General features: G+C 41.2%; 1 protein-coding gene and 34 non-coding genes across 36 annotated transcripts; 1 reads left to right on the top strand and 34 right to left on the bottom strand.

The window, feature by feature from the left end:
• The first annotated feature begins 1936 nt into the window (after window positions 1-1936).
• LOC135776683 (NHS-like protein 2) lies at window positions 1937-7601 on the top strand. 2 transcript variants are annotated; one of them, XM_065287539.1, is made up of 4 exons: window positions 1937-2070; window positions 4592-6538; window positions 6637-6775; window positions 6969-7601. In XM_065287539.1, exons 2-4 carry the CDS (start codon window positions 4681-4683, stop codon window positions 7234-7236), a joined length of 2265 nt encoding a protein of 754 aa, XP_065143611.1. In that variant the 5' UTR covers window positions 1937-2070; window positions 4592-4680; the 3' UTR covers window positions 7237-7601. The 2 variants fall into 2 exon arrangements, with proteins under 2 accessions (XP_065143611.1, XP_065143612.1); XM_065287540.1 differs by having other exon boundaries at window positions 2061-2161.
• A 6965-nt stretch (window positions 7602-14566) lies between these two features.
• On the bottom strand, window positions 14567-14637 carry trnag-ccc (transfer RNA glycine (anticodon CCC)). The gene has a single exon. It is a non-coding gene; the product is annotated as a tRNA-Gly (tRNA).
• A 132-nt stretch (window positions 14638-14769) lies between these two features.
• Window positions 14770-14840, bottom strand: trnag-gcc (transfer RNA glycine (anticodon GCC)). Its single transcript has one exon. It is a non-coding gene; the product is annotated as a tRNA-Gly (tRNA).
• Window positions 14841-15332: 492 nt separating this feature from the next.
• trnag-ccc (transfer RNA glycine (anticodon CCC)) lies at window positions 15333-15403 on the bottom strand. Its single transcript has one exon. It is a non-coding gene; the product is annotated as a tRNA-Gly (tRNA).
• A 218-nt stretch (window positions 15404-15621) lies between these two features.
• trnag-ccc (transfer RNA glycine (anticodon CCC)) lies at window positions 15622-15692 on the bottom strand. Its single transcript has one exon. It is a non-coding gene; the product is annotated as a tRNA-Gly (tRNA).
• A 214-nt stretch (window positions 15693-15906) lies between these two features.
• On the bottom strand, window positions 15907-15977 carry trnag-gcc (transfer RNA glycine (anticodon GCC)). The gene has a single exon. It is a non-coding gene; the product is annotated as a tRNA-Gly (tRNA).
• Window positions 15978-16202: 225 nt separating this feature from the next.
• Window positions 16203-16273, bottom strand: trnag-gcc (transfer RNA glycine (anticodon GCC)). The gene has a single exon. It is a non-coding gene; the product is annotated as a tRNA-Gly (tRNA).
• Window positions 16274-16487: 214 nt separating this feature from the next.
• trnag-gcc (transfer RNA glycine (anticodon GCC)) lies at window positions 16488-16558 on the bottom strand. Its single transcript has one exon. It is a non-coding gene; the product is annotated as a tRNA-Gly (tRNA).
• A 214-nt stretch (window positions 16559-16772) lies between these two features.
• Window positions 16773-16843, bottom strand: trnag-ccc (transfer RNA glycine (anticodon CCC)). Its single transcript has one exon. It is a non-coding gene; the product is annotated as a tRNA-Gly (tRNA).
• A 219-nt stretch (window positions 16844-17062) lies between these two features.
• trnag-ccc (transfer RNA glycine (anticodon CCC)) lies at window positions 17063-17133 on the bottom strand. Its single transcript has one exon. It is a non-coding gene; the product is annotated as a tRNA-Gly (tRNA).
• Window positions 17134-17347: 214 nt separating this feature from the next.
• Window positions 17348-17418, bottom strand: trnag-gcc (transfer RNA glycine (anticodon GCC)). The gene has a single exon. It is a non-coding gene; the product is annotated as a tRNA-Gly (tRNA).
• Window positions 17419-17632: 214 nt separating this feature from the next.
• On the bottom strand, window positions 17633-17703 carry trnag-ccc (transfer RNA glycine (anticodon CCC)). Its single transcript has one exon. It is a non-coding gene; the product is annotated as a tRNA-Gly (tRNA).
• A 499-nt stretch (window positions 17704-18202) lies between these two features.
• On the bottom strand, window positions 18203-18273 carry trnag-gcc (transfer RNA glycine (anticodon GCC)). Its single transcript has one exon. It is a non-coding gene; the product is annotated as a tRNA-Gly (tRNA).
• A 504-nt stretch (window positions 18274-18777) lies between these two features.
• Window positions 18778-18848, bottom strand: trnag-gcc (transfer RNA glycine (anticodon GCC)). Its single transcript has one exon. It is a non-coding gene; the product is annotated as a tRNA-Gly (tRNA).
• A 214-nt stretch (window positions 18849-19062) lies between these two features.
• trnag-ccc (transfer RNA glycine (anticodon CCC)) lies at window positions 19063-19133 on the bottom strand. The gene has a single exon. It is a non-coding gene; the product is annotated as a tRNA-Gly (tRNA).
• Window positions 19134-19351: 218 nt separating this feature from the next.
• Window positions 19352-19422, bottom strand: trnag-gcc (transfer RNA glycine (anticodon GCC)). The gene has a single exon. It is a non-coding gene; the product is annotated as a tRNA-Gly (tRNA).
• Window positions 19423-19636: 214 nt separating this feature from the next.
• Window positions 19637-19707, bottom strand: trnag-gcc (transfer RNA glycine (anticodon GCC)). The gene has a single exon. It is a non-coding gene; the product is annotated as a tRNA-Gly (tRNA).
• A 214-nt stretch (window positions 19708-19921) lies between these two features.
• Window positions 19922-19992, bottom strand: trnag-gcc (transfer RNA glycine (anticodon GCC)). The gene has a single exon. It is a non-coding gene; the product is annotated as a tRNA-Gly (tRNA).
• A 215-nt stretch (window positions 19993-20207) lies between these two features.
• Window positions 20208-20278, bottom strand: trnag-ccc (transfer RNA glycine (anticodon CCC)). The gene has a single exon. It is a non-coding gene; the product is annotated as a tRNA-Gly (tRNA).
• Window positions 20279-20501: 223 nt separating this feature from the next.
• Window positions 20502-20572, bottom strand: trnag-gcc (transfer RNA glycine (anticodon GCC)). The gene has a single exon. It is a non-coding gene; the product is annotated as a tRNA-Gly (tRNA).
• Window positions 20573-21076: 504 nt separating this feature from the next.
• Window positions 21077-21147, bottom strand: trnag-ccc (transfer RNA glycine (anticodon CCC)). Its single transcript has one exon. It is a non-coding gene; the product is annotated as a tRNA-Gly (tRNA).
• A 218-nt stretch (window positions 21148-21365) lies between these two features.
• On the bottom strand, window positions 21366-21436 carry trnag-gcc (transfer RNA glycine (anticodon GCC)). The gene has a single exon. It is a non-coding gene; the product is annotated as a tRNA-Gly (tRNA).
• A 214-nt stretch (window positions 21437-21650) lies between these two features.
• Window positions 21651-21721, bottom strand: trnag-ccc (transfer RNA glycine (anticodon CCC)). The gene has a single exon. It is a non-coding gene; the product is annotated as a tRNA-Gly (tRNA).
• Window positions 21722-21939: 218 nt separating this feature from the next.
• trnag-gcc (transfer RNA glycine (anticodon GCC)) lies at window positions 21940-22010 on the bottom strand. Its single transcript has one exon. It is a non-coding gene; the product is annotated as a tRNA-Gly (tRNA).
• A 499-nt stretch (window positions 22011-22509) lies between these two features.
• trnag-gcc (transfer RNA glycine (anticodon GCC)) lies at window positions 22510-22580 on the bottom strand. The gene has a single exon. It is a non-coding gene; the product is annotated as a tRNA-Gly (tRNA).
• A 221-nt stretch (window positions 22581-22801) lies between these two features.
• Window positions 22802-22872, bottom strand: trnag-ccc (transfer RNA glycine (anticodon CCC)). The gene has a single exon. It is a non-coding gene; the product is annotated as a tRNA-Gly (tRNA).
• A 223-nt stretch (window positions 22873-23095) lies between these two features.
• On the bottom strand, window positions 23096-23166 carry trnag-gcc (transfer RNA glycine (anticodon GCC)). The gene has a single exon. It is a non-coding gene; the product is annotated as a tRNA-Gly (tRNA).
• Window positions 23167-23380: 214 nt separating this feature from the next.
• Window positions 23381-23451, bottom strand: trnag-gcc (transfer RNA glycine (anticodon GCC)). The gene has a single exon. It is a non-coding gene; the product is annotated as a tRNA-Gly (tRNA).
• A 215-nt stretch (window positions 23452-23666) lies between these two features.
• On the bottom strand, window positions 23667-23737 carry trnag-ccc (transfer RNA glycine (anticodon CCC)). The gene has a single exon. It is a non-coding gene; the product is annotated as a tRNA-Gly (tRNA).
• A 223-nt stretch (window positions 23738-23960) lies between these two features.
• On the bottom strand, window positions 23961-24031 carry trnag-gcc (transfer RNA glycine (anticodon GCC)). The gene has a single exon. It is a non-coding gene; the product is annotated as a tRNA-Gly (tRNA).
• Window positions 24032-24530: 499 nt separating this feature from the next.
• Window positions 24531-24601, bottom strand: trnag-gcc (transfer RNA glycine (anticodon GCC)). The gene has a single exon. It is a non-coding gene; the product is annotated as a tRNA-Gly (tRNA).
• A 499-nt stretch (window positions 24602-25100) lies between these two features.
• Window positions 25101-25171, bottom strand: trnag-ccc (transfer RNA glycine (anticodon CCC)). The gene has a single exon. It is a non-coding gene; the product is annotated as a tRNA-Gly (tRNA).
• Window positions 25172-25389: 218 nt separating this feature from the next.
• Window positions 25390-25460, bottom strand: trnag-gcc (transfer RNA glycine (anticodon GCC)). Its single transcript has one exon. It is a non-coding gene; the product is annotated as a tRNA-Gly (tRNA).
• Window positions 25461-25674: 214 nt separating this feature from the next.
• trnag-ccc (transfer RNA glycine (anticodon CCC)) lies at window positions 25675-25745 on the bottom strand. Its single transcript has one exon. It is a non-coding gene; the product is annotated as a tRNA-Gly (tRNA).
• A 218-nt stretch (window positions 25746-25963) lies between these two features.
• Window positions 25964-26034, bottom strand: trnag-gcc (transfer RNA glycine (anticodon GCC)). The gene has a single exon. It is a non-coding gene; the product is annotated as a tRNA-Gly (tRNA).
• Between the last annotated feature and the right edge of the window lie 263 nt (window positions 26035-26297).

The raw sequence follows: 26297 nt of genomic DNA, 5'->3' as shown, positions 1-26297 counted from the left end.
TCATACATACAATTTTCTTTGAGATTACATAACAGGTGAAAAACACATACATTTACATTGAAGAGGCAGCTAAAGTTATATCTACAGTATAAAGACCAGAATAGAGACATGGGGGTGGGCTCTTTGACCAGGTTAAAGTAAAGCACCTACATTTTTATCAAAAATCTAAAATTTGGTTTCTTTTTTAACCATTTGAATTTGTTCAATGCTGTTGTTGATTTAAATCTAGTAATACACCCAGATGATCTAAGCTTAAGGTTTTAATAAAAAGATGTATTTTCCTGGGTGTTGTCTGCATTTCATGCTCTGTGTTTCCCCCACCGCCTAGTACTTCTGCCAACTTTTGCTGGCATTAATTTAACCTTTAAGCAAATCAGTCAAAGCATTATGTTTCCCATCACTATCTGCTTGACCAAATCAGCTTCCTCTATTTGAAGGGAGTGTCTCACTACTTGTGGTTTTGGTTGTTTAAGAAATAAAAAGGGTGTGGGATGATTCTCACTGAGACACATTCATTTCAACAGCTAATTCTGAACGCATCCCAGATGATATAGATACACTTGCTACTGGCATGTACTGGCTACTGACACCCACACTTTCTTTGGCTTTTATCCTGATTTTCGTTGATAATAATGGCATAAAGAAGTGTTATGTTTCTGAGAGAAATTTTGAGCAGGATAAGGGTGATTTCTTTTTTATACTATAGTACTATTGATTCTTGTCTTTTTACAAAGTTTATTGCATTTGCACCGTGAAGGATATTGAGCATATCATTATCAAATAATAATGTGACTGTCAAATGTATGATGTCATTGAAATCACATGTGTAGAGTTTATTTTAAGCTTAGTTAAATGCATTGAAAAGATTCAGAAAAAGCATTTAGCAGTGCCCTACAGTGTATTTAAGTTATAATTTCCTGATCTTGAACCCATGACCTTGACATTGCCAGTTTCTACCAGTTGAGCAATAGAAACTTAATTGTAAGAATATACATCCATGATTTTACCATTGTGGATGCTTTTAATGAATCCTTTTGGATGGTTTTAAAATCAGAATGAATCATCTCACAGTAGCCGTTATTATACATCAGCCATACCACCTCCTTGTACAAGCTCAAACAGGCTGCTGGCCACTTTATAATGCGCTGAATATTCCCACGTTTCCAAGTTTCACTATCAGATGTGTTTGGGTTATGTAACTGCATTGTGTAATACAGAATAATTGTATATTTCACACCTCTTCAAATGTACTAACACCACCTCTGTTGTTAAAATGTGGAAATTGCAGAAGAACAGCAAACGTTTTTCAGTGTTTATAAAACTGGGTGGACCTCCAGTAACTTCCATGTATCATGCTTGATGAAAACAACATCTGCAGGGATACGCATGAGAAGTTTTACTTTAATTGGGCTTTTTTAGTTGTTGTGCGTAGCTGTGCTCAAACAAAGACTTGTGTTTTAGTCTATTGTTTGTTGGTGCATTGATCCTGTTGATTTGCTTCACATTTGATATATTATTAAAGCATATACATATATAAAAATGCATTAAAAAACACAATTTCAATGTTGTGTTGATACAGTAATAAACTCTATCAGATTATCACAAGTGCAACTAATAATCCATATAAATTCATACAATTTACAATAAAGCTACAACTGTGCTCAATTTTGAATTTATCCTGAAGGTTACATCATGTTCTGTATGCATTTCATTGCAGATATCATTTTGTGTCACTTTTTGTTTCAGACTACGCAAGCATTGCAGATTCTGACTTATGAGATGATAGCTGTTTTTGACAAGTGGTACATTGAATTTTCCTGTGTCTCTGAGGATTCTGTGTTTATGTAATATGTCTCTCTCTCTCTCTCTCTCCGCATCCAACGAACTTGAACTCAGAGAGGAAGCAAGCAGCCCACTTCCTATCGTCATGGTAACAGTATGTGAATGCGTTGAGCCTGAGTGCTGAGCTAGAGAGAGAGAGAGAGAGAGAAAGAGAGAGAGAGAGAGAGAGAGAGAGAGCAAGAAAACATCATCAGACTGCATAGCTTATTCTCCAGAGCCGAATGAAAGGTAAGACGTATGAGAGAATCTGGTTTGTTTTGACGTATACAGATTTGATCATCCTCAGATCTTTGAGAAACGTCCTTTGTCGTTTTTAAAGGTTTGTTGATTTCATGCATCACTGTGATTGATGTTTGTATTCTGCAGCAATACTGGCTATTTTGACAAAGTGACCTCTGACTTTGGTTGTGCAACTTGTCGCTTCTAATTGAATATTCTGCTTCGCTTACGTTATGATTTTTGTTGTCTGTTTTTGCTAGAGTCACAAAATTGCTCAATTTGTTGCTCACTTTGTGTTGCACATTTATTCCAGCATGGCTATTTCTAATACGCAAATCAAAATGGTTACAAAACATCTATTTTATGGCTGAAACGCTGCAATGGAACAACGTCATAAATCTGTGAATGCACACGCAGGTGCACGTGACTGGCAAGATTTGTCCTCCTCTGTTGTTTTGTTGATCTGAAGGAGACTTATTGCAAGTTTACATGGCATTCAACTTTCACTCTGACCACTGTTCAGTGACACCTTAAAATTAAACGACTGGTTGTCTGTAACGGCAACAGAAAAGCGAGTTAGAACCTAATGTCAGCCTTTTTTTAGAGTTTATTTAGTCGATTGATGGCTGCATATTCAGCAAGAATCTCGGGAAACTCAGTTTTATTGCAAAACCTTTATAAACATTGGGTGGAATAATAAAGCTTCGGTTTTAAATTCAATCATCTCTGCATTCTTTCAGCATCTTGTTTCCCTATTGAGATATTGAAGTAATTCTTTCAAACAAAATCTGTACGTGTATTACAAATGTTTGACATGAGATAACGTGTAGTATATTTAACCACTGCCTGAATCTCAACAAATAATCTATTTGATGGATTCATGTAGTTGAATAAAGCTAATTTTTACAAATCTTGTTCATAAAACTGCAGGGAGAGTTTGAACAGATCATTCTAGTGAGTGCAGATATTTTGTGCAACCATTCTTTTTTGTTATCTTTGCTGCAATGAGGTGTAACCTGACTTCAATATGTTAATTTTACCCGAGGCTGTTGGTTGGATGTTAAACAACGGAGGGTTAAGTGGGGAGGAGAGATATTCAGGAGATAAATATTTTGTGGGAAAATATCTTCTATAGCCAGACTGTCAGATGTACAGATTTATTATAAATTAGATAACAGTACACTCAGAAAACATCCTTGGTTATTTTCAACCCAGCATTGGGTCAAAACTAAGTGATGAACCCAACCTGTTGAGTTGTAATTTAACCTATGCTGGGTTGTTTCCCAATATGGCAAAATATATTTTCAAAAATAAATTTAAAAATTATAAAAAAAATGGCAAAAAAATATATGTAATGAATATATTTTGAAATATGTTTACAAAAATTTATTTTCACCAATATAATTTGTTTGTATATTTTATAATTTTTTAAAAATAAATATATTATATTTAAAGCATTAATATTCATGTCGCATTGGAAGAAAAAACGTTGTATGTTACAAACCTATAAACATAACGGGGTTGAAAAGATTAAAATTAACTATACTTTCAACTGCAAAAATATACTTATAATTTTATATTTTATACATGCTTATACATTTTATACCTAAAATTTACACATTTTATACAAACTTTTGTATTTTGGCCAGGAAAATATATATTTTTTGCCTTATGGGTTGTAAAATTAGAATATATTTGTTGCCCTTGAAATACATTTTAAAATATATGTTAATATATGAATGTTAAAACTAAATATATATTTTAAAATTTCAAAATATATTTAATCAAGCTTTACGTACTACCAAATATTTAAAACATATTTCGGGCCAGAGAAATTGTTTTGTGTTTTTTTTCCGTATGGGTCAGCACAAAATGCTGGGTTGTTTTAATGATCTGTTGGGTCAGGTTGCCAGGGTTAATTTAATCCAACTGTTGGGGTTGTCCCTTTTGATCCCTTGTTAAACATAACCCAATATTTTTGGGTTAGAAAACCATAAAAGCCATGATGTTTTTGATGACGTTAAAGAAATGTTTGTTGAGATGATCAGGGTGAGGTTCTCAACTTTCCTTAACATACTAAATATTGTTTAGATTGTTATACAATATTGTTGAACAAAACACCATGAGGTAAACCATTATGTATTATACTGAGAACATACTTTAGATCTGGTGCTTGTGTAATTTCATCATAGCAGTCATTCTTTCCATTTTGCAACAAATATATTCCTTAAATACATTTAAGAGCATAAATGCATGTGAGATTCCTCTTGAAGTCTGCTTTCTGTTTTTATATAGATGAACAGGTAACTGTTGCCATGGCAAACACCCACTCATGTGCCAAACAAAGACCAAGATGGGCCGACTTTCCTTCCTCATGGTGTTTAGACCGCTACATCTAAAGCATTCGGATAGTGATGTCACCCAGTGATATTCTGAGCATTGATCAGTGACTCACAATAGATGAAATGTTTGGCTTAATTGTGTAACATCAAAGCACTGAAATGATTGTTGTTGTTTTTTGTTTCCTCAGATTGTGTATCCACAAGAATAAGCTGAATAATGGAATATCTCCAATATTTATTAATAAGTAAAGCACCTAACTTGAACTAAAATAAAAAGATGGAACGTACAACCTTGGTTTGTCCTGCCCAGGGCTGGTGTGGCCCTAACGTTTCAACCTTTTCAATGGAGTGGGATGACAAGGTAAACTCCTTTCTGACGGAACCTGATGTGATCAAACCCCCTCCACAGTTCCAAGATCCAGAAGAACCGAGCGAGGCCTCACCCACTAACTCCGCGGTCGTAAGGCGGGATAAAGACTGCATGAGCTCCTTGAAGAAGGAGCGTAGGAGTAGACCAACCAGTAACATAGAGCTTTACAGACGCTCCTTGCCCCTTTCCACCAACATCAGTTCCAACCCAGGCGTGGCACGGCGACAGTGTGAAAGCTATGCGCTTTCATATCCCAGCAGCAGTTCAGAGGATAGTGGCAGTGACAGTACATCAGCAAGGAGGGGGGATCGGCTTCCGGATGCAGTTCCACGTTCTAGGTCCCGGAGCATCGTTCTCAGTAAAGCCAAAAGGAAACCAGCCCCACCTGTACGAACAGTGTCGCTGCAAAGGCTCACAGCCGAAAAGCATTGTGAAGATAAAAAACAGACACTTTTAAAAAAAGATTCCCAGAATACCTTTCTTCTACCAGATCTTATTCCAACAGCTAAGCCTGTTTCTTCTGCTGAAGCACCTAATAAGGTGCTACAGAATCCTTCCATCTCTTGCCACAAAGCACTAAAAGAACTTCGATCCAGCGAACCATGCAAGTCTACATTGGGTCCCTCTGTGGCTACTCCAATAAATGAAGGCACTCCTGGTAATTCCGATGTACACACTTCCCCAACCTCCTCTCACTCCTCTCCCTCCCAGCCTTCTATTTCTTCTCCTTCCAAGCCTCTTGGGTCAAATTCTCCATCAAGTGGTTATGGAAGCCAATGTGAAACACCTACTCAATCAGTTTTGACCTTGACTAACATGGGACCTTTTCAACAACTGGGCTGCAGAATGCGCCACAAGCCTCTTCCTGGCCAGAGAGCAAGGAACCGCAATGCTAGACTATCTCTTCAGCTTCCTGAAATACAACAGTGCACCCCTGATCCAGAACCTAACCCAGTCCAACCCAAACCAAATCGACGCTACTCAGACAGCACAGAAGCCACCAGACCTAAGCAAAGGATGAGCAACAGTATGTTCATAATGCCAGTGGTGACTCAGGAGGACCTGAATAAAGTGCACTTACGTTCAGTCAGCAGCTCTGATCTAGAGAATGCAAGAGAAACTACAGAGGTTATTGAGGAAGAGACTGAAAGACATAGAAACTCTTTAAGCCCTACAAAAAGCCCAAAGGCTAAACCACCAGTGGCTCCAAAGCCTCAGAGAAACAAATGGCCACAAAATGTCATGGTACAGCCACATTTCGAAACACCTTCTGATACAGAACCCCCAACAGTCAAAGCAAGTAAAAGACAGGATGACATTTATGCAATGATTAACAAAGCAAAGTCCCCAGTGACTGAAGCATCCCCAAATATTAGCAGTATTGCAAAAGAACATCATCAAAAGCAGCAGCAATTTTTTGATGGACATGTCATAAAGCCAGTGCGGGAGCCCCGTCGGCCACAACCCCCATGCACTCTTGAGCCACAAAATCAGAATGTGCTTCCCTTCAACAAAACTAACAGACATGATCTTAAGAAGAAGCGAAGAGCCCCAACACCACCTCTGGCTAAGACTCCAGAGGCAGACAATCCATCTTATGATAATTCAGCTTGGACAATGTCAGGCTCAGATGATGTCCAGTCTCCAACTCAGCATTGCAAGTCTCCAAAATCTCCAACATCTGCAAGTCAGTATCATGTCACTCTATATGGAGTAATTCCATCTTATCCTATGGACATTGAACAACAACACTCAAGTGGTGTAGGTAAGTGAACTTTAAAGGGCAACTATTTAATTTAATAATCATTTTTAATGTACATACCGTCTCCATGACTTCTAATAAATAATTAATAATTTCAACAGCTCATCCAACATACGAAGTAGATAAAAGAGACCAAATGCCAGACCTTGGAGCTCTTCAGTTAGTGGGAGAGAAAGATGATGTATTTCTTTACAAGTCCAAATCTCAGACAACAGAAGACTTATTCACTATCATCCACAGGTTGGTCAAGATTACACTGTCAGAAAAAAATGGTACATATCAGGGCCTTTTTAAAGGGTTTTGTTTTATGACAGCCTAGGATTTTTTTTCTGACAGCATACTATAAAATGATGATGAAATACATAACATTTATACAACTCTTAGTTTTTTGAAATTGGCTTCCTAGATTTTATAAAGTTTTCTTGTTTTACAGATCTAAACGAAAGCTCCTGGGTCGTAAAGACTCATTTGAAAACAAGCAAGGTGACACTGGCACTCAGACTCTTGGTAGTGGATGTTCCAAAATCAGTTCTCAAAATGACAACTTCATGGCTTTTCTTAGAAGAACACGAAGTGCCAAGGCTGGATGCAGTGGACGGATTTCAGCCGCAGAGCTCCTCAAAAACTCCAAACCCACAGCTACCATTGCAGCAAACATGACCCCTTGCAAAAATAGCTACGGACAGTCACATGGTCCTTAAAATGTCATTTTATGGATAACCTCTTCCAATCACGATTTATATCTAAAATCTGTTGTCATGTAATGCAATGTTCAAGCTTTTGAAAGTGTTCAAAGCAATTGTTTAAAAAATTTGCTTGTAAAACTTGCTTTTGTTTAGAATAGGACTTGAATAGAGCATTTTGGATTTGTTTAGAATGTATCTTCCTGAAACACATATCTTGTTTTTCCATTGTGGTAACTAAGAACAAAATAATGTCAAATTAAGATTTCTTGGTAATTCAACTATTACTCTATATGTAAGTATAAATGTTTTAAGGGTTATTAAATTGAATTTATTGAATTGAATATTATTGAATGTTACATTAAATTTGTGTTTTGGCTACAGCTTTCTGTTTTTCAAGATGAGTTCAGCCTTTATGAAGCAGCCTATAGCTGTTGTATATCAATGACTGTTTGAACAATGTACTGCTGTACATATTAAATATTAAATTTTTTATAAAAGCAACTCTTGTTCTTTTATAAAAGCAACCTCTGTGTGCACACGTTCAGCATATTAAATTTTTTATAAAAGCAACTCTTGTTCTTTTATAAAAGCAACCTCTGTGTGCACGTTTTTTGTTGGCATTTTAAGCACAAACTGTAATTGATTTCAAACAATAAGTGCTCAAAATAAAGTACCATTGAATTGTAAATGTTGAAGGAACCAGTAAAGTGGGAATTATTATTCAGGTTGCACAGCCATAAATCTGCAGTGCCTCTGCACACCTGCTATAGTTTGATTTTGAAGGGATTATACTAACCTAATTTTAGTTTTAGGTCTTCAATTTATTTTCCTCGATTTACAATGTTAATATTTTATGAAAAACTCCTAAAAAGAAAGCAAGAAAACAAATAGAGTTTTGATGCATTATTGGGAGGCACCACAATTTATTTATTTCTGTTATCTGACATGGTACATCAAACATACAGTATGCATGTTTTATAAATGCATCAAAAATAAAATGTGTTCTTCTCAACTTAAAACCTTTAAAAACCCTTGTGGGAAAAAAAAACAAGTTCAAAGGAAGCCATTTAAATTATTTTAAGTAGTCTTTTATTAGTTTGTTGAACTATTTTTGTTAATAGCTAGAGATCTAAAGGGCCATTCATCTTATAACAATAACTCTAACGCTACCTATAACAATAATTATAATGCTTGTTACGTCCGTATGTCGTCTGTTTGTATTTTCCCTCCGTCTCTCCCTCTCTCTCTCTCCCTCTCTCGTAATGTTTCCCAGACGCTGCCATTGGCCAACATCCCTGTCAGTTTCCACCCTTGCCGATGACGTCACTACCCGGTCCACCAACCCACAAAGACTCCGCCCAATAAAAGAGCGCAACAGACCAGCCGCTCGAGACACAGTCTCATTTGTTACACTACGCTTACATTACGATCTGTTTATTGTTAATCCCCGTGTGTACGTTACTTTGTTTATCTGTTTACATGTCAATCCCTTTTGTATGTTTGAAGAGGAGTGAACAGGTAAGATCACGTGGGGGTCACGTGACGTACATTTGCAACACGTAGGTTATTTTGGTATTTACTGTATTAGTACACTAGGTAAGGAGCGAGTGCCACCCACTGTATGTTTTTCCCCGACTTTTTGGTTAGAGAGTGTAGTTTAGATAGGGCGTCTTGGACGCTGAAGACTTTTTGTTTTCTCTCTTTGTTTTGGGTTTAGGCAGTTGAGAAGGTTAAACGTGAGTTAGATTTGTTTGGTTTTTGTTTATTTCTTTTATTTAGCACCGCTCGTGTTCCTTCTCTCCTCCCCTCCCCTGGTGTTTGTTTGTTTGTAATCAAATACTGTAAATAGTTTGTAAATATTAAAATATAACACCAGCACTTTGTACACAATTACTATCACTGTATATAAATAAAACACTTGTTTTTGCACCGCATCTTTGTTTCTTGAGTTTGCCTGACACCCTCAATTATAATTTTTTTTAATAAATAGTGTTACAAATATCCCTATAACATCTTTATTGTAACAATGCTAAATATATATATGCTAACTATAATAGAACAATAACTATAATGCTAAATATAAAGCTAACTATAACAATATCGCCAACTATAACACTAACGTTAACAACAATTATATCAGTGTCCACACTACCGGACGGTAACAATAACTTTATGCTACTTCGCTCACGAGGCGCAGTACTCACACAAATCATTTAACTTTAATGGTATTAACTAATATTGCATATTTTCTTTAATAAAAATGCTTGTAAATGTTTACGTGTCATTAAATGTATACATATGCTGTTCTTATTGCATTTACAGTGGCTATAACCAGCAGATGTCCTCTACATGCTGCGTTTTGTATATTTTTAAACAGTGAATCTAATAATTTGTGTAATCCAATATCTTACCTTTTGGCATAGTTAACGTAGTAGAAAAAAGTATTACGTTGTGAATTTCAAAGCAACTGTACAGTATCAGTATAGTTATTGTTATTATGTGAATGGCCCTTAACTGCCTAAAAACTAAAAAATGAACACGTACACTTTTTAAAAACACATTAACCACCTTTTCATGGGGCAACATCATGTAAATATTTGATATGATCATTTGGTGATCATGTTTAAATCATCTTACATATACAGCATTGATCATTTCAATGCTGAATATGTAAGAGATGCTAACGTTCCCTAAATACACGCAAGACACTCCCTTAACAGTAAACTCTGATTACGCATGAGATTATGCGAGTATTTGGCAAACGCGAGCGTCTCTTTTCAAGTTCAAGTTCAAGGCAGCAGTAACTTATTTTGGCATGACACGTGATGCACACACGATCTCTCAAAGCGCAGAATACATATTTAAGCCGAGAGAACCTGCGCTCGTAGGGCAGGGACGTCTAAGATGTAAAATCTGACAAACGTAGACGGCGAAGACTAGCCAGCCGTGTTGCAAATATCAAGAATAGATAACCCTGTAGACCAAGCCCATGATGAAGCCAACCTCGCGCAGAGTGGGCTCTATCATCAACAGGACATAGCTTATTGAGGGAGGTGTAAGCCAGTGCGATGGCTTCAACAATCCATCTAAATAGCCACTGTTAGTAACCAGCATACGTAGTGAGTGATCTCCAAAGCTCACGAGCGGCCGATCTGACTATAATATGCGGCAGAACGGTTCGTGTAACGTGGGATTAAACAGATACCACAATAGTGTGAACCCAGATGAGCCCTCGAGCGCATCGGGGATGCATATGGGTAATATTATAGTGCACAGGTCGGTGAGCTTCTCAAGCACGCGGTAAATGTGTACTGACAATAAATTGCGTGGACACAGGTGAACCCTTGAGTACACCGTGAATGCATATAGATGAATCAGTGCACAGAACGCGCCGTGAATGTGTACAGATATGATTGATGAACGTAACGGTGAGTACCCAACGCACTGTGAACATACACAGATAAACAACAATAGTGTGCATGTGTCACAAATGGATAACACAGCCGTGCATACAGGTGAACCTCTCCATGCGCACCTTTAGTGTATACCAAAATCTTATAGCGTGCATAGATGAGCTTCTCTTAGCGCACAGTGGACGCATATAAATAAAACACATATCGTGCACACAGGTGAGCTCTCGGGCGCACCTTTTAATGCAGCAAACCCCAGTAGCGCGCAAGGCAGGGATGTCGAAGCTGTAAATTTGACAACGTGGATGGCAAGGACCAGTCGGCCGTGTCACAAATGTCAAAAAATTAAAAACCTCTAAGACTATGCCCGAGGTAAAGCTAATCCACACATGGAGTAGGTTTAACCACGAGTGAGCATCATTTGTTAAGGGAGGTGATAACTTCAACAATCCATAGAACGCCTGTGTTGACAGGTGCGCTAGTGAGTGATCTGTGAAGCAGACGAACAGCTGATTTGTCTGATGTATGTCAGAACGGTTCTTGTAAAACCACAACCACAGCATTTGATGGGGCAGAGTGGGTTTTTTTTTAATGGTTGTCCACCATCGACCAAAGGGAAGGCGAGAGAAAAAAAACGTGTGTCTTTTAAACGTGTGTCTCCACACGCCCGTCGTAACGAGAGATTATGTCTGCACCGTGGTGGTTTAACCACGAGATGCGTATCACTCTGATTGAACATAGCTTAAAGGCGATGCAATGAGCTTATAAAGGAGATGACTCGTCAGTTTGTACAGGGGGCGAGATCTCAGCCTGGCTCGGTGAATAATGAAACCACTGTAGTTTGCTCGACCGCATTAATCACAGATAACGTGGTTGAGAGTGAATCTATCTAAAATCACCTCCTTAAGTGGACTGCATACAGTATGAGGTGATTGATATGAGACAAACGAGCGTTCCACACGCCGAAGGCTGATTGCCATCGCAAGGCGTGTCCAACCCACAGCAGATGCTGGGCGAGCTCATATCAATAGCACTTCATGCAGCCGTGTGTAACTTAAAGCAGGTCTGAATTATTGTTTAGAATCCAACCCGGTGTCCCGGGAATGCATCGCCAAACCTGGGTTTGAGGTGTGAGCGGTCATCAGCTCGGGGCGGGACCTTTGCTTAGTCAAAACTGAAGTAGTCTTATGAACAGAATGCCACGATATTCAGCTTTCTTGGGACTCGTTAGGGGGGTATGTCAGCCTGCCTTAAACGACATGCCGCGCGTCTGACTGTGAGCGCGCTCTGGTGTTAAGCTTGCTTCCCGAGCGTCATAAAACGAAACTCTTTGTGGCGGGTAGCAAACTCATTTGGAGGTTGATATTTCCCTTAATTTCTCTGAACATTGGAGCAAGCGGAGGTGTGAGTGTCTTTCGGATCCACTGATATAAACCTGCCATCTGGCCGAAAAACGCCATAAACCGCTTGGCTGTAAGCCTTTTGAATGGCCGTCCGGAGAGGGCGCGATTCAAAACGCTTGGAGCCATGAAAAGGTCTGAGGCTGCCGTCTCTCTAGGAAGAGAAAATAACGGCCGTAAGACCCTGCTCAGTGAGGTGGTCTGCAAGCGAATTTCAGCGAGAAAGTGTCTGAATTATTGTTTAGAATCCAACCCGGTGTCCCGGGAATGGATCGGCAAACCTGGGTCTGCCGTGAGGCCCGCGGTATTGCCGTTGATTAAAAGGGCAGAAAAACTGGGGTATATAATAGATGTTTCAATATTCAGCGCACTGATATAGGACGGACTGAATTAAGGGAGGTGTTCGAGCCTCAGCATATTATCAAACAAATTCGCTCTGCCTCTGATTCTGTCTAAGCTAGAGAGAAATGTCAGGGCAAACAAGCATTGCGAGCTCTACCGGAGTGAGACAGACCCAGGCAGGTTACGCTCTATAATAAGTGTTCTTAGTGCTCCAATAACGGCGTGCTCGCCCTATCGAGACGACGAATGAGATTGCATCGCTCCAGGAGGGGAGGAGCATGATGCTCTGTGATCGCTGAACACCAGATGGCTGCACTATAGGCAGGAGCCCGAAAGACTGTGTGCTAACTCTAATAAGCCACTTAAAAAGATCTCGCCGCTGAGTGTGGGAGGAGCGAAGCACTCTGCGAGTGTAAAGCATGAACGGTTGCGTTGTGACAGAACACAGAGGGGGAGATAAGCCTGTGTCTGGTTGTTTATGCAATTATCTTAGTCTCACGGCTCGCCATTTGCTCATCTCAGCGAGAGAGGAACAGCAGGGGGAGCACGTAACATAGATAGAACAGACGTGCATATGAGAGTGGTTTCTGTCTGGGAGGTCCCAGACCGGCGACGCACTCGGAGAAAAATTCATGGGGGCAAAGAGGCTCACTTGAGGCGCTATTACAACAGCACCTTACAACAGCTTATAGCTTTATATTAAAAAAATGTATCTTACTGGACGGCCGCAGGGGAGACCTCTTCAGGCATGGATCCGCTGCACAGGGCTCGTACCACGGCAAGCGAAGGCTATCTTCGGTTCTCAGCCGGAAAGCGGCAGGGGAAGATGCTAGGCCTGGATTCCGCTGCAGGGCTTGTGTCGATGGCGAGTAAGGCTTGTTTTTCATCGAAGCAGCTAATGAGTTAATGGCGCTCTTTCCCGGACTATTATAGGGCGTAGTTAACCAATAGGCTTCAATCGCGGAGTAAACAGGAGTTTCCCCAATAGCATCAGCAACTGAGGCAATGCGAAGTGAACCGTATTGAAAGGGAACCTCTCAAGCAAGCATTGGTGGTTCAGTGGTAGAATTGAATTCTACTACTGAACCACCAATGCTTCCTTATATGGCCTCAACTAAAAGCCCTAGCTGCCAAACTCACTGTACATGCTTTGTACATGGATTCACTACAAAATAAGTTTTGTAATGTTGACTTTGATGAAATCAAGTCCCACAAATCAAAACAAAATAATCAGAGCAAAGCAGCTGACAACACTCCATCCTATATACCTGCCTCGTAGAGCATTCTTACAAGAGTAGCATAATGGACAAGCCACACTTGTATTGGCCGGGAATCGGACCCGGGTCTCCCGTGTGGCAGGCGAGAATTCTACAACTGAACCACCAATGCTTGCTTGATAGGCCCATCTAAAAGCCCTAGCTGCCAAACTCATTATACATTCTTTGTACATGGATTAAGTACAAAACAAGTTTTGAAATGTTAAGTTTCATGAAATCAAGTCCCACAAATCAAAACCAATAAAATCAGATGAAAGCAGCTGACCACACTCCATCCCACATAACTGCCTTGTATAGCATTACAAGAGTAGCATAATGGACAAGACAAACTTGCATTGGCCGGGAATCGGACCCGGGTCTCCCGCGTGGCAGGCGTGAATTCTACCACTGAACCACGAATGCTTGCTTGAATGGTCTCATCTAAAAGCCCTAGCTGCAAAACTCACTATACATTCTTTGTACATGGATTATGTACAAAACAAGTTTCGAAATGTAAAGTTTCATGAAACCAAGTCCCACAAATCAAAACCAAAACCAAAAAAATCAGATGAAAGCAGCTGACCAAACTCCATCCCACATAACTGCCTTGTACAGCATTACAAGAGTAGCATAATGGACAAGCCACACTTGCATTGGCCGGGAATCAGAGCTGGGTCTCCCGCGTGGCAGGCTAGAGTTCTACCACTGGACCACCAATGCTTGCTTGAACGTGCTCATCTAAAAGCCCTAGCTGCCAAACTCACTATACATGCTTTGTACATGGTTTAAATAAAAAAAGTTTTAAAATGTTGGGTTTGTTGAAATCAAGTACCACAAATCAAATCGAAAAAATCAGATGAAAGCAGCTGACCAGACTACATCCCATATAACTGCCTTGTACAGCATAACAAGAGTAGCATAATGGACAAGCCACACTTGTATTGGCCGGGAATCGGACCCGGGTCTCTTGCGTGGGAGGCAAGAACTCTACCACTGAACCACCAATGCTTGCTTGAATGGGCTCATCTAAAAGCCTAGCTGCAAAACTCACTACGGTATACATTCTTTGTATATGGATTAAGTACAAAACAAGTTTTGAAATGTTAAGTTTCATGAAATCAAGTCCCACAAATCAAATCTTGCATTGGCCGGGAATCGGACCCGGGTCTCCCGCGTGGCAGGCGAGAATTCTACCACTGAACCACCAATGCTTGTATGAAACGGCTCATCTAAAAGCCCTACCTGCCAAACTCACTATACAATCTTTGTACATGGATTAAGTAGAAAACAAGTTTCGAAATGTAAAGTTTCTTGAAATCAAGTCCCACAAATCAAAAAAATCATAGCAAAGCAGCTGACCACACTCCATCCCATATAACTGCCATGTACATCATTACAAGAGTAGCATAATGGACAAGCCACACTTGCATTGGCCGGGAATCGGACCAGGGTCTCCCGCGTGGCAGGCGAGAATTCTACCACTGAATGCTTGCTTGAATGGGCTCATCTAAAAGCCCTAGCTGCCAAACTCACTATACATGCTTTGTACATGGATTAAATACAAAATAAGTTTTAAAATGTTGGGTTTGTTTAAATCAAGTCCCACAAATCAAAAAAATCAGAGCAAAGCAGCTGACCACACTCCATCCCATATAACTGCCATGTACAATATTAAAAGAGTAGCATAATGGACAAGCCACACTTACATTCGCCGGGAATCGTACCCGGGTCTCTTGCGTGGGAGGCAAGAATTCTACCACTGAACCACCAATGCTTGCTTGAATGGGCTCATCTAAAAGCCTAGCTGCAAAACTCACTACGGTATACATTCTTTTTATGTGGATTAAGTACAAAACAAGTTTTGAAATGTTAAGTTTCATGAAATCAAGTCCCACAAATAAAAAAAATCAGAGCAAAGCAGCTGACCACACTCCATCCCATATAACTGCCTTGTACAGCATTACAAGAGTAGCATAATGGACAAGCCACACTTGCATTGGCCGGGAATCGGACCCGGGTCTCTTGCGTGGGAGGCAAGAATTCTACCACTGAACCACCAATGCTTGCTTGAATGGGCTCATCTGAAAGCCCTAGCTGCCAAACTCACTATACATGCTTTGTACATGGATTAAGTAGAAAACAAGTTTCGAAATGTAAAGTTTCATGAAATCAAGTCCCACAAATCAAAAAAATCAGAGCAAAGGAGCTGACCACACTCCATCCCATATAACTGCCATTTACATCATTACAAGAGTAGCATAACGGACAAGCCACACTTGCATTGGCCGGGAATCGGACACGGGTCTCCCGCGTGGCAGGCGAGAATTCTACCACTGAACCACCAATGCTTGCTTGAATGGGCTCATCTAAAAGCCTAGCTGCAAAACTCACTACGGTATACATTCTTTGTATATGGATTAAGTACAAAACAAGTTTTGAAATGTTAAGTTTCATGAAATCAAGTCCCAATAAAATCAAATCAAAAAAATCAGAGCAAAGGAGCTGACCGCACTCCATCCCATATAACTGCCTTGTACAGCATTACAAGAGTACCATAATGGACAAGCCACACTTGCACTGGCCGGGAATCGGACCCGGGTCTCCCGCGTGGCAGGCGAGAATTCTACCACTGAACCACCAATGCTTGCTTGAATAGGCTCATCTAAAAGCCCTAGCTGCCAAACTCACTATACATGCTTTGTACATGGATTAAGTAGAAAACAAGTTTCGAAATGTAAAGTTTCATGAAATCAAGTCCCACAAATCAAAAACATCAGAGCAAAGCAGCTGACCGCACTCCATCCCATATAACTGCCTTGTACAGCATTACAAGAGTACCATAATGGACAAGCCACACTTGCACTGGCCGGGAATCGGACCCGGGTCTCCCGCGTGGCAGGCGAGAATTCTACCACTGAACCACCAATGCTTGCTTGAATAGGCTCATCTAAAAGCCCTAGCTGCCAAACTCACTATACATGCTTTGTACATGGATTAAATACAAAATAAGTTTTAAAATGTTGGGTTTGTTTAAATCAAGTCCCACAAATCAAAAAAATCAGAGCAAAGCAGCTGACCACACTCCATCCCATATAACTGCCTTGTACAGCATTAGAAGAGTAGCATAATGGACAAGCCACACTTGCATTGGCCGGGAATCGGACCCGGGTCTTTTGCGTGGGAGGCAAGAATTCTACCACTGAACCACCAATGCTTGCTTGAATGGGCTCATCTAAAAGCCTAGCTGCCAAACTCACTATACATTCTTTGTACATGGATTACGTAGAAAACAAGTTTCGAAATGTAAAGTTTCATGAAATCAAGTCCCACAAATCAAAACCAAAAAAGTCAGATCATAGCAGCTGACCACACTCCATCCCATATAACTGCCTTGTACAGCATTACAAGAGTAGCATAATGGACAAGACACACTTGCATTGGCCGGGAATCGGACCCGGGTCTCCCGCATGGGAGGCGAGAATTCTACCACTGAACCACCAATGCTTGTTTGAATCGGCTCATCTAAAAGCCCTAGCTGCCAAACTCACTATACATTCTTTGTACATGGATTAAGTAGAAAACAAGTTTCGAAATGTAAAGTTTCATGAAATCAAGTCCCACAAATCAAAAACATCAGAGCAAAGCAGCTGACCACACTCCATCCCATATAACTGCCTTGTACAGCATTACAAGAGTAGCATAATGGACAAGCCACACTTGCATTGGCCGGGAATCAGACCCAGGTCTCCCGCGTGGCAGGCGAGAATTCTACCACTGAACCACCAATGCTTGCTTGAAGGGGCTCATCTAAAAGCCCTAGCTGCCAAACTCACTATACATTCTTTGTACATGGATTAAGTAGAAAACAAGTTTCGAAATGTAAAGTTTCATGAAATCAAGTCCCACAAATCAAAAAAATCAGAGCAAAGCAGCTGACCAGACTCCATCACATATAACTGCCTTGTACAGCATTACAAGAGTAGCATAATGGACAAGCCACACTTGCATTGGCCGGGAATCGGACCCGGGTCTCCCGCGTGGGAAGCGAGAATTCTACCACTGAACCACCAATGCTTGTTTGAATCGGCTCCTCTAAAAGCCCTAGCTGCCAAACTCACTATACATTCTTTGTACATGGATTAAGTAGAAAACAAGTTTTAAAATGTTGGGTTTGTTTAAATCAAGTCCCACAAATCAAAAAAATCAGAGCAAAGCAGCTGACCACACTCCATCCCATATAACTGCCTTGTACAGCCTTACAAGAGTAGCATAATGGACAAGCCACACTTGCATTGGCCAGGAATCGGACACAGGTCTCCCGCGTGGCAGGCGAGAATTCTACCACTGAACCACCAATGCTGGTTTGAATCGGCTCATCTAAAAGCCCTAGCTGCCAAACTCACTATACATTCTTTGTACATGGATTAAGTAGAAAACAAGTTTCGAAATGTAAAGTTTCATGAAATCAAGTCCCACAAATCAAAAAAATGAGAGCAAAGCAGCTGACCACACTCCATCCCATATAACTGCCTTGTACAGCCTTACAAGAGTAGCATAATGGACAAGCCACACTTGCATTGGCCGGGAATCGGACCCGGGTCTCCCGCGTGGCAGGCGAGAATTCTTCCACTGAACCACCAATGCTTGTTTGAATCGGATCATCTAAAAGCCCTAGCTGCCAAACTCACTATACATTCTTTGTACATGGATTAAGTAGAAAAAAAGTTTCGAAATGTAAAGTTTCATGAAATCAAGTCCCACAAATCAAAAAAATGAGAGCAAAGCAGCTGACCACACTCCATCCCATATAACTGCCATGTACATCATTACAAGAGTAGCATAATAGACAAGCCACACTTGCATTGGCTGGGAATCGGACCTGGGTCTCCCGCGTAGCAGGCGAGAATTCTACCACTGAACCACCAATGCTGGTTTGAATCAGCTCATCTAAAAGCCCTAGCTGCCAAACTCACTACGGTATACATTCTTTGTATATGGATTAAGTACAAAACAAGTTTTGAAATGTTAAGTTTCATGAAATCAAGTACCACAAATCAAAAAAATCGGAGCAAAGCAGCTGACCACACTCCATCCCATATAACTGCCTTGTACAGCATTACAAGAGTAGCATAATGGACAAGCCACACTTGCATTGGCCGGGAATCGGACCCGGGTCTCCCGCGTGGCAGGCGAGAATTCTACCACTGAACCACCAATGCTTGCTTGTTTTGGCTCATCTAAAAGCCCTAGCTGCCAAACTCACTATACATTCTTTGTACATGGATTGAGTAGAAAACAAGTTTCGAAATGTAAAGTTTCATGAAATCAAGTCCCACAAATCAAAAAAATCAGAGCAAAGCAGCTGACCACACTCCATCCCATATAACTGCCATGTACATCATTACAAGAGTAGCATAATGGACAAGCCACACTTGCATTGGCCGGGAATCGGACCCGGGTCTCTTGCGTGGGAGGCAAGAATTCTACCACTGAACCACCAATGCTTGCTTAAATGGGCTCATCTAAAAGCCTAGCTGCAAAACTCACTACGGTATACATTCTTTGTATATGGATTAAGTACAAAACAAGTTTTGAAATGTTAAGTTTCATGAAATCAAGTCCCACAAATCAAAAAAATCAGAGCAAAGCAGCTGACCACACTCCATCCCATATAACTGCCTTGTACAGCATTACAAGAGTAGCATAATGGACAAGCCACACTTGCATTGGCCAAGAATCGGACCCGGGTCTCCCGCGTGGCAGGCGAGAATTCTACCACTGAACCACCAATGCTTGCTTGAATGGGTTCATCTAAAAGCCCTAGCTGCCAAACTCACTATACATGCTTTGTACATGGATTAAATACAAAATAAGTTTTAAAATGTTGGGTTTGTTTAAATCAAGTCCCACAAATCAAAAAAATCAGAGCAAAGCAGCTGACCACACTCCATCCCATATAACTGCCTTGTACAGCATTACAAGAGTAGCATAATGGACAAGCCACACTTGCATTGGCCAGGAATCGGACCCGGGTCTCCCGCGTGGCAGGTGAGAATTCTACCACTGAACCACCAATGCTTGCTTGAATGGGCTCATCTAAAAGCCCTAGCTGCCAAACTCACTATACATTCTTTGAACATGGATTGAGTAGAAAACAAGTTTCGAAATGTAAAGTTTCATAAAATCAAGTCCCACAAATCAAAAAAATCAGAGCAAAGCAGCTGACCACACTCCATCCCATATAACTGCCTTGTACAGCATTACAAGAGTAGCATAATGGACAAGCCACACTTGCATTGGCCGGGAATCAGACCCGGGTCTCCCGCGTGGCAGGCGAGAATTCTACCACTGAACCACCAATGCTTGCTTGAATGGGTTCATCTAAAAGCCCTAGCTGCCAAACTCACTATACATGCTTTGTACATGGATTAAATACAAAATAATTTTTAAATTGTTGGGTTTGTTTAAATCAAGTCCCACAAATCAAAAAAATCAGAGCAAAGCAGCTGACCACACTCCATCCCATATAACTGCCTTGTTACTCATTTACAAGAGTAGCATAATGGACAAGCCACACTTGCATTGGCCGGGAATCGGAACCGGGTCTCTTGCGTGGGAGGCAAGAATTCTACCACTGAACCACCAATGCTTGCTTGAATGGGCTCATCTAAAAGCCTAGCTGCAAAACTCACTACGGTATACATTCTTTGTATATGGACTAAGTACAAAACAAGTTTTGAAATGTTAAGTTTCATGAAATCAAGTCCCACAAATCAAATCAAAAAAATCAGAGCAAAGGAGCTGACCGCACTCCATCCCATATAACTGCCTTGTACAGCATTACAAGAGTAGCATAATGGACCAGCCACACTTGCATTGGCCGGGAATCGGACCCGGGTCTCCCGCGTGGCAGGCGAGAGTTCTACCACTGAACCACCAATGCTTGTTTGAATCGGCTCATCTAAAAGCCCTAGCTGCCAAACTCACTATACATTCTTTGTACATGGATTAAGTAGAAAACAAGTTTCGAAATGTAAAGTTTCATGAAATCAAGTCCCACAAATCAAAAAAATCAGAGCAAAGCAGCTGACCACACTCCATCCCATATAACTGGCTTGTACAGCATTACAAGAGTAGCATAATGGACAAGCCACACTTGCATTGGCCGGGAATCGGACCTGGGTCTCCCGCGTGGCAGGCGAGAATTCTACCACTGATCCGCCAATGCTTGCTTGAATGGGCTCATCTAAAAGCCCTAGCTGCCAAACTCACTATACATGCTTTGTACATGGATTTAATACAAAATAAGTTTCGAAATGTTAAGTTTCATGAAATCAAGTCCCACAAATCAAATCAAAAAAATCAGAGCAGAGGAGCTGACCGCACTCCATCCCATATAACTGCCTTGTACAGCATTACAAGAGTAGCATAACGGACAAGCCACAATTGCATTGGCCGGGAATCGGACCCGGGTCTCTTGCTTGGGAGGCAAGAATTCTACCACTGAACCACCAATGCTTGCTTGAATGGGCTCATCTAAAAGCCTAGCTGCAAAACTCACTACGGTATACATTATTTGTATATGGATTAAGTACAAAACAAGTTTTGAAATGTTAAGTTTCATGAAATCAAGTACCACAAATCAAAAAGATCAGAGCAAAGCAGCTGACCACACTCCATCCCATATGACTGCCTTGTAAAGCATTACAGGAGGAGCATAATGGACAAGCCACACTTGCATTGGCCGGGAATCGGACCCGGGTCTCCCGCGTGGCAGGCGAGAATTCTACCACTGAACCACCAATGCTTGCTTGAATGGGCTCATCTAAAAGCCCTAGCTGCCAAACTCACTATACATGCTTTGTACATGGATTAAATACAAAATAAGTTTTAAAATGTTGGGTTTGTTTAAATCAAGTCTCACAAATCAAAACAATCAGAGCAAAGCAGCTGACCACACTCCATCCCATATAACTGCCATGTACATCATTACAAGAGTAGCATAATGGACAAGCCACACTTGCATTGGCCGGGAATCGGACCCGGGTCTCTTGCGTGGGAGGCAAGAATTCTACCACTGAACCACCAATGCTTGCTTGAATGGGCTCATCTAAAAGCCTAGCTGCAAAACTCACTACGGTATACATTCTTTGTATATGGATTAAGTACAAAACAAGTTTTGAAATGTTAAGTTTCATGAAATCAAGTCCCACAAATCAAAAAAATCAGAGCAAAGCAGCTGACCACACTCCATCCCATAGAACTGCCTTGTACAGCATTACAAGAGTAGCATAATGGACAAGCCACACTTGCATTGGCCGAGAATCGGACCCGGGTCTCCCGCGTGGCAGGCGAGAATTCTACCACTGAACCACCAATGCTTGTTTGAATCGGCTCATCTAAAAGCCCTAGCTGCCAAACTCACTATACATTCTTTGTACATGGATTAAGTAGAAAACAAGTTTCGAAATGTAAAGTTTCATGAAATCAAGTCCCACAAATCAAAAAAATCAGAGCAAAGCAGCTGACCACACTCCATCCCATATGACTGCCTTGTACAGCATTACAAGAGTAGCATAATGGACAAGCCACACTTGCATTGGCCGGGAATAAGACCCTGGACTCCCGCGTGGCAGGCGAGAATTCTACCACTGAACCACCAATGCTTGCTTGAATGGGTTCATCTAAAAGCCCTAGCTGCCAAACTCACTATACATGCTTTGTACATGGATTAAATACAAAATAAGTTTTAAAATGTTGGGTTTGTTTAAATCAAGTCCCACAAATCAAAAAAATCAGAGCAAAGCAGCTGACCACACTCCATCCCATATAACTGCCTTGTACAGCATTACAAGAGTAGCATAATGGACAAGCCACACTTGCATTGGCCGGGAATCGGACCCGGGTCTCCCGCGTGGCAGGTGAGAATTCTACCACTGAACCACCAATGCTTGTTTGTTTTGGCTCATCTAAAAGCCCTAGCTGCCAAACTCACTATACATTCTTTGTACATGGATTAAGTAGAAAACAAGTTTCGAAATATAAAGTTTCATGAAATCAAGTCCCACAAATCAAAACCAAAAAAATCAGATCATAGCAGCTGACCACACTCCATCCCATATAACTGCCTTGTTACTCATTTACAAGAGTAGCATAATGGACAAGCCACACTTGCATTGGCCGGGAATCGGAACCGGGTCTCTTGCGTGGGAGGCAAGAATTCTACCACTGAACCACCAATGCTTGCTTGAATGGGCTCATCTAAAAGCCTAGCTGCAAAACTCACTACGGTATACATTCTTTGTATATGGACTAAGTACAAAACAAGTTTTGAAATGTTAAGTTTCATGAAATCAAGTCCCACAAATCAAATCAAAAAAATCAGAGCAAAGGAGCTGACCGCACTCCATCCCATATAACTGCCTTGTACAGCATTACAAGAGTAGCATAATGGACAAGCCACACTTGCATTGGCCGGGAATCGGACCCGGGTCTCCTGCGTGGCAGGCGAGAATTCTACCACTGAACCACCAATGCTTGTTTGAATCGGCTCATCTAAAAGCCCTAGCTGCCAAACTCACTATACATTCTTTGTACATGGATTAAGTAGAAAACAAGTTTCGAAATGTAAAGTTTCATGAAATCAAGTCCCACAAATCAAAAAAATCAGAGCAAAGCAGCTGACCACACTCCATCCCATATAACTGCCTTGTACAGCATTACAAGAGTAGCATAATGGACAAGCCACACTTGCATTGGCCGGGAATCGGACCCGGGTCTCCCGCGTGGCAGGCGAGAATTCTACCACTGAACCACCAATGCTTGCTTGAATGGGTTCATCTAAAAGCCCTAGCTGCCAAACTCACTATACATGCTTTGTACATGGATTAAATACAAAATAATTTTTAAATTGTTGGGTTTGTTTAAATCAAGTCCCACAAATCAAAAAAATCAGAGCAAAGCAGCTGACCACACTCCATCCCATATAACTGCCTTGTTACTCATTTACAAGAGTAGCATAATGGACAAGCCACACTTGCATTGGCCGGGAATCGGAACCGGGTCTCTTGCGTGGGAGGCAAGAATTCTACCACTGAACCACCAATGCTTGCTTGAATGGGCTCATCTAAAAGCCTAGCTGCAAAACTCACTACGGTATACATTCTTTGTATATGGACTAAGTACAAAACAAGTTTTGAAATGTTAAGTTTCATGAAATCAAGTCCCACAAATCAAATCAAAAAAATCAGAGCAAAGGAGCTGACCGCACTCCATCCCATATAACTGCCTTGTACAGCATTACAAGAGTAGCATAATGGACCAGCCACACTTGCATTGGCCGGGAATCGGACCCGGGTCTCCCGCGTGGCAGGCGAGAGTTCTACCACTGAACCACCAATGCTTGTTTGAATCGGCTCATCTAAAAGCCCTAGCTGCCAAACTCACTATACATTCTTTGTACATGGATTAAGTAGAAAACAAGTTTCGAAATGTAAAGTTTCATGAAATCAAGTCCCACAAATCAAAAAAATCAGAGCAAAGCAGCTGACCACACTCCATCCCATATAACTGGCTTGTACAGCATTACAAGAGTAGCATAATGGACAAGCCACACTTGCATTGGCCGGGAATCGGACCTGGGTCTCCCGCGTGGCAGGCGAGAATTCTACCACTGATCCGCCAATGCTTGTTTGAATCAGCTCATCTAAAAGCCCTAGCTGCCAAACTCACTATACATTCTTTGTACATGGATTAAGTAGAAAACAAGTTTCGAAATGTAAAGTTTCATGAAATCAAGTCCCACAAATCAAAAAAATCAGAGCAAAGCAGCTGACCACACTCCATCCCATATAACTGCCTTGTACAGCATTACAAGAGTAGCATAATGGACAAGCCACACTTGCATTGGCCGGGAATCGGACCCGGGTCTCCCGCGTGGCAGGCGAGAATTCTACCACTGAACCACCAATGCTTGCTTGAATGGGTTCATCTAAAAGCCCTAGCTGCCAAACTCACTATACATGCTTTGTACATGGATTAAATACAAAATAAGTTTTAAAATGTTGGGTTTGTTTAAATCAAGTCCCACAAATCAAAAAAATCAGAGCAAAGCAGCTAACCACACTCCATCCCTTATAACTGCCTTGTACAGCATTACAAGAGTAGCATAATGGACAAGCCACACTTGCATTGGCCAGGAATCGGACACAGGTCTCCCGCGTGGCAGGCGAGAATTCAACCACTGAACCACCAATGCTGGTTTGAATCGGCTCATCTAAAAGCCCTAGCTGCCAAACTCACTATACATTCTTTGTACATGGATTAAGTAGAAAACAAGTTTCGAAATGTAAAGTTTCATGAAATCAAGTCCCACAAATCAAAAAAATCAGAGCAAAGCAGCTGACCACACTCCATCCCATAAAACTGCCTTGTACAGCATTACAAGAGTAGCATAACGGACAAGCCACAATTGCATTGGCCGGGAATCGGACCCGGGTCTCTTGCTTGGGAGGCAAGAATTCTACCACTGAACCACCAATGCTTGCTTGAATGGGCTCATCTAAAAGCCTAGCTGCAAAACTCACTACGGTATACATTATTTGTATATGGATTAAGTACAAAACAAGTTTTGAAATGTTAAGTTTCATGAAATCAAGTACCACAAATCAAAAAGATCAGAGCAAAGCAGCTGACCACACTCCATCCCATATGACTGCCTTGTAAAGCATTACAGGAGGAGCATAATGGACAAGCCACACTTGCATTGGCCGGGAATCGGACCCGGGTCTCCCGCGTGGCAGGCGAGAATTCTACCACTGAACCACCAATGCTTGCTTGAATGGGCTCATCTAAAAGCCCTAGCTGCCAAACTCACTATACATGCTTTGTACATGGATTAAATACAAAATAAGTTTTAAAATGTTGGGTTTGTTTAAATCAAGTCTCACAAATCAAAAAAATCAGAGCAAAGCAGCTGACCACACTCCATCCCATATAACTGCCATGTACATCATTACAAGAGTAGCATAATGGACAAGCCACACTTGCATTGGCCGGGAATCGGACCCGGGTCTCTTGCGTGGGAGGCAAGAATTCTACCACTGAACCACCAATGCTTGCTTGAATGGGCTCATCTAAAAGCCTAGCTGCAAAACTCACTACGGTATACATTCTTTGTATATGGATTAAGTACAAAACAAGTTTTGAAATGTTAAGTTTCATGAAATCAAGTCCCACAAATCAAAAAAATCAGAGCAAAGCAGCTGACCACACTCCATCCCATAGAACTGCCTTGTACAGCATTACAAGAGTAGCATAATGGACAAGCCACACTTGCATTGGCCGGGAATCGGACCCGGGTCTCCCGCGTGGCAGGCGAGAATTCTACCACTGAACCACCAATGCTTGTTTGAATCGGCTCATCTAAAAGCCCTAGCTGCCAAACTCACTATACATTCTTTGTACATGGATTAAGTAGAAAACAAGTTTCGAAATGTAAAGTTTCATGAAATCAAGTCCCACAAATCAAAAAAATCAGAGCAAAGCAGCTGACCACACTCCATCCCATATGACTGCCTTGTACAGCATTACAAGAGTAGCATAATGGACAAGCCACACTTGCATTGGCCGGGAATAAGACCCTGGACTCCCGCGTGGCAGGCGAGAAT

This window comes from Paramisgurnus dabryanus, chromosome 18, assembly GCF_030506205.2.
Source record: "Paramisgurnus dabryanus chromosome 18, PD_genome_1.1, whole genome shotgun sequence".
Taxonomy (NCBI): domain Eukaryota; kingdom Metazoa; phylum Chordata; class Actinopteri; order Cypriniformes; family Cobitidae; genus Paramisgurnus; species Paramisgurnus dabryanus.
Note: the sequence above shows the minus strand (reverse complement) of the source record. Positions and strands in the feature narration are given on the sequence as shown.